Source organism: Tenrec ecaudatus, chromosome 4, assembly GCF_050624435.1.
Source record: "Tenrec ecaudatus isolate mTenEca1 chromosome 4, mTenEca1.hap1, whole genome shotgun sequence".
NCBI lineage: Eukaryota > Metazoa > Chordata > Mammalia > Afrosoricida > Tenrecidae > Tenrec > Tenrec ecaudatus.
This window is the reverse complement of record NC_134533.1, coordinates 20,001,453-20,005,872: the sequence shown is the minus strand read 5'-3', so window position 1 is coordinate 20,005,872 and position 4,420 is coordinate 20,001,453. Positions and strand designations below refer to the sequence as shown.

The following is a 4,420-nucleotide window of genomic DNA, read 5'->3' as shown; positions in this document are numbered from 1 at the left end:
TGGCACATTAAGACCAGGATATTTTCCATTATTAAAATGATATGTTTAAGTTGAAGACACATTTTTAAAATTATAGCAAACAGGAACTATTTAACGTTATCATAGTTGAGGAGTATGGCTGCTCAGGTAATTTAAGTGTTTGGGATCCATTATATGGTGTCATGTCATTTTAAAGGAATTTTGATGACACAATTAGATAAACTCTGGAGTCTTCAGTACAAATTGGTGTTTCAAACCCATCAGACACTCTGTCTAAAAGTTGGCGTTATGAGCTCCTATAAAGATTTACAGCCTCTGAAACTCTGTGTAGGGTCTCTGTGATTCTAAATCAACTTCGAACCATTGGACATAGTTTTGGTTCATATGACTTGAAGGAATGACTGTTTATATATATATGCAATACATACTTAAATCAGCACTTTATGTTTCAGTTTTTCCAGGGCCGCTTTCACATCTTTATTGCGCAGACTATAAATCAGAGGGTTTAACATGGGAATGACAAGGGTATAAAACAATGAGGTCACTTTGTCCTGATCTAGAGAGTAGGATGAACTTGGTCTGAAATACATAAAGAGCACGGTTCCTTGGAAAATTGCAACAACAGTTAAGTGGGAGGTGCAGGTGGAGAAGGCTTTGAACCTTCCCTCAGTAGAGCGAATCTTTAAGACTGATAGGATGATATAGCAATAAGACACAAGAACCCCTGAAATGGTACTCAGCTCAATGAAGCCAAACACAGTAAATAATGCCAGCTCATTGACTTGGATATCTGAGCAGGAGAGGAGGTAAAGTGGAGGCAAATCACAGAAGAAGTGATTAATCTCATTTGACCCACAGTAACATAAGCGGAAAGCTAAAGATGTATGTATCAAAGCATCAACTATCCCAACCAGGTAAACCCCTGCTATGAGCATGGAGCAGACCGTGTTGGACATGTTGACTGTATAGAGCAAGGGGTCACTGATGGCCTTGTACCGATCAAAGGCCATCACTGCCAGCAGGAGACACTCAGAGTCTGCAAACATGCAGAAGGTGTAGAATTGCAGAGCACAGCCCATGAAGGGAATTGTTTGGTTTTTGGCAAAGAGATCCACCAGCATCTTGGGTCCAATTGCTGAGGAATAGCAGAGGTCACAGAAAGAGAGGTGGCTGAGGAAAAAGTACATGGGTGTCTGAAGCTGGGCATCCATTCTAATCAAAGTGATCATTCCAAGATTTGCCACAAGAATAATCAGATACACACCCAGAAACACGATGAATATGGCCACCTTGACCTTGGGGTTGTTAGTAATTCCCAAGAGCTGGAATTCAGTTAAGGAGGAGCAATTCTCTCCATCCATTCTTCTTTGATATGTCCTAAACTGTGAAAAAAATCAATTAAATATCAATATATAACATAATAGATGAAGATTTAACTCTGTTGTAAGTCTACAAAATATGATCTGTATGGTTGAGCACTTTCTGTCTGTGAATAGTGTTCTTTGTGCTCAGAAACAAGCCCAGATAAATGTCAGTTAGTGCAGCATGTTGCATTTTGGGGGAAAATAAAAGATGAGAAACATTGATTCCAAATTTATGTGCTATTTTTGATATATGTCAATTGCATTGATCTCCGTAGTCTTATCTCAGACAGCACAAGTTGATCAATTTAAAGTTTATTCTAGTTTAATTTTTTTTAATTACCAAGTTAGAGACAGAAGGTCAAGAAGATACAGACCAAAATTCGTGTTTAAAACTACCCTACTGGACAAGACAAGTAGCTAACTGGTTGGTCAGCTGTTCACTCTCACCAGCTTCTCTGAAAGGGAAAGAAAGGAATCACTGTCTGCTCTCATGATGATCTAGTCTTGGAAACCCTAGGAAGGATGTCTGCTTTGTTTTATGCGGTTATTCTGAGTCAGAATCATGTTGATGGAAGTGGGCACCTGGACCAAATTTTTTCACTCATTGTATTTTTCTAGTAAAAAAAAAAGTTTTTAAAGATTCAACAACCAGGATTCAATAACTGATTATAATTCAGTAAATGAAAAATATTCTGATATGCTATTGTTTAGGTTATTATGATATTAGGTTTAACTGGTATTAAACTTGCATGAATGTTTAATTCAATCCCTCAATCACATTTCAGTTTTCATTGTTAAAAATGTTAGGCCAATATTCAAAGTATAAGTCTATTGAGAAACTAAAACAAAGTGACACCCAGTAGGAAAAATCTAATTAGCACATCTGTTTACATCTCTCCACCACTGGCCTGTCAGTTTGACAAAGACTATTGAACATACCTGGAATCACCGAAAGAAGAACCCAATCTGTCTTGGATAAAGCACAGCCATAGTGTCCCATAGAGGCAAGGATGGTGAGACTTGTCTTACATACTTTGGACATGCTATCAGGAGAACCCAGTCGCTGGAAAGGGACATGATGGTTGGTAATTAGAGGGGCAGGGGGAAAGAGGAAGGCCCTCAATGAAATGGATTGACACATTGGCTGCTACAATGGGCTTCAGCACAAGAACTACTGGGAGGATGAAGCAGGACTGGGGAATGTTTCATTCTGTGGTGCGTCAGGTCCCTATGGTTTGGAACTGATTTGAAGCTACGTAACAACAACGTTTTCATCTCTGTGTAGTTCTAAACTTGATTTTCCTTTAAAAATTGAAAATTAGAAAAGTATAAGAAATCGTTCAGAATGTTCATTTTCTTGTGTGTATATACCTCTATATGCATGAAGCTCTGTTAGTAAATAAAAATTGAATTATAAGTTATAATCAGATTTTTCCCCTATATTTAGATAGCATAGATGTGGCCCTTATTAATTTAAATTTATTCATATTTGTACTTTCAATGTGATGTTTCTATGATAGTTGAAATAACACTAGTACAAATTTTAAATTTCCATATATAGTTCTAACACTTGAAAAATTCATTGTTTTATTTAGTTAAAAGATAAGTGAATGAAATATTTATTTGTACACATAAGATCCGTTAATATCAACCATAAAATATTATGTCTTGACTACTAAATTCCAGTTTATTGAACTCAACTAGTAGGTTAAAATGGTTCATTAAAAATTTCTTCAATATCTTATTCCTCTTTTTCCATAAATACCTATATATGTATTTTTTTTCTACTGATGTTCAGTTTGGCATTTGAGACTCTTACCTGAAATGAGCATGTCTTTCTGTTCTAAGTCTAGTAGGAGAACACTAGGTAAATCACATTATATTCTTACTTAGAGACATTTGGGATTAAATCTCTAAAGCCTCTGCCTTCAATTTTCTTTGTTACACAGACATGTGTGTAATTAGATGTCTGATTCTGTGTCTTCCCCCCTGTGAATGCTGAAACACCTTAGCAAAGCCTAATGTGTTCATTCAAAGTGATTCTCGTCCGTGAAGTTAGACAGCTGAGTTTAAAGCTATGCTTTCTGGCTAACTTAAATTCATAACCCTCTCCAGAAATTCAGATAAGCTCTCTACTTGAATATCATCTTCCCTTCATTGTTCATCCTGTTCCATCTCCTAAGCATATTTCCTAGCTTCCCTTTTTAGAAATAGGACCCCCAATTCCAATAATTTTTGTGACTGTATAAAATCTACCATATGTAACTCATTCTTTCTTTATTTCATTTCTTGCAAGTTTATTTATCTTGATATTTTATTCAGTATGTAGAGCAAGAATTTTAAACATTAATGCATCGTTAGGTATCTCTTGTTTTTTTCGAAGGATAATGAACAAGGAGTAGAAATAGATTTCATGGACTATTTCTACTAATACTATTTCTACTAATAGGTGCAACAGACTATTGCTAAGAAAGAATGTGTTAGGACAATGTCTTATTGTTTTTAGACTCAGCTCTATTTTTACAATTGAACAATAGTAAAATGAATGGTTTGATAATTAATTTCAGTTAGGATGTGTTAATAAAATATTTAATTATACGAAGATCAGTTAAAACCAACCATAATATTGCTCACATAGAAATGAGTTGTTCATGTGCATGTGTATATATATACATATGTACATTTATAGATCATCTAATACACATATATAATAATTTATTTCACAAGTATTGAAACCAGACTAGTCCCAAGGAGTTGGAGATTAAAGATGTCCCAAATATCCAATTCTCTCAACATGGTATTTTTCCCCATTTTCCCCAACTCTAACCTTGAGTATATTCCCTCACTGCCTTAGGTTCTGGGGTTCACTGCAACAGCCTATGGAACTCATGCAACTTTAAGGAAAGGTCTCATGTTGTGGGCGCTGTCCAGTCCCACATACAAAAGTCAGGCAGAGGTGAGCCAAGTGCAAGTTCCTGAGCCAGAAGCAAAATTTATGCAAAAGTTAAAACAGGGCTTGCCTCTATCAAAGCTCAGTCAAGAAACAGAAGTATGGTTTTGATGGAAGTATGGATTTT

At 35.9% G+C, this 4,420-nt stretch overlaps 1 protein-coding gene across 1 annotated transcript; it reads right to left on the bottom strand.

The window, feature by feature from the left end:
• Nucleotides 1–407: 407 nt before the first annotated feature.
• LOC142446468 (olfactory receptor 5W2-like) lies at nt 408–1,343 on the bottom strand. The gene has a single exon (XM_075548218.1). The coding sequence runs from the start codon at nt 1,338–1,340 to the stop codon at nt 408–410; it is 933 nt and encodes a 310-aa protein (XP_075404333.1). The 5' UTR covers nt 1,341–1,343.
• Between the last annotated feature and the right edge of the window lie 3,077 nt (nt 1,344–4,420).

Bases quoted from the DNA above. Each gene is read 5' to 3' on its own strand.
- LOC142446468 (XM_075548218.1), bottom strand. From the start codon at position 1,340: ATGGATGGAGAGAATTGCTCCTCCTTAACTGAATTCCAGCTCTTGGGA.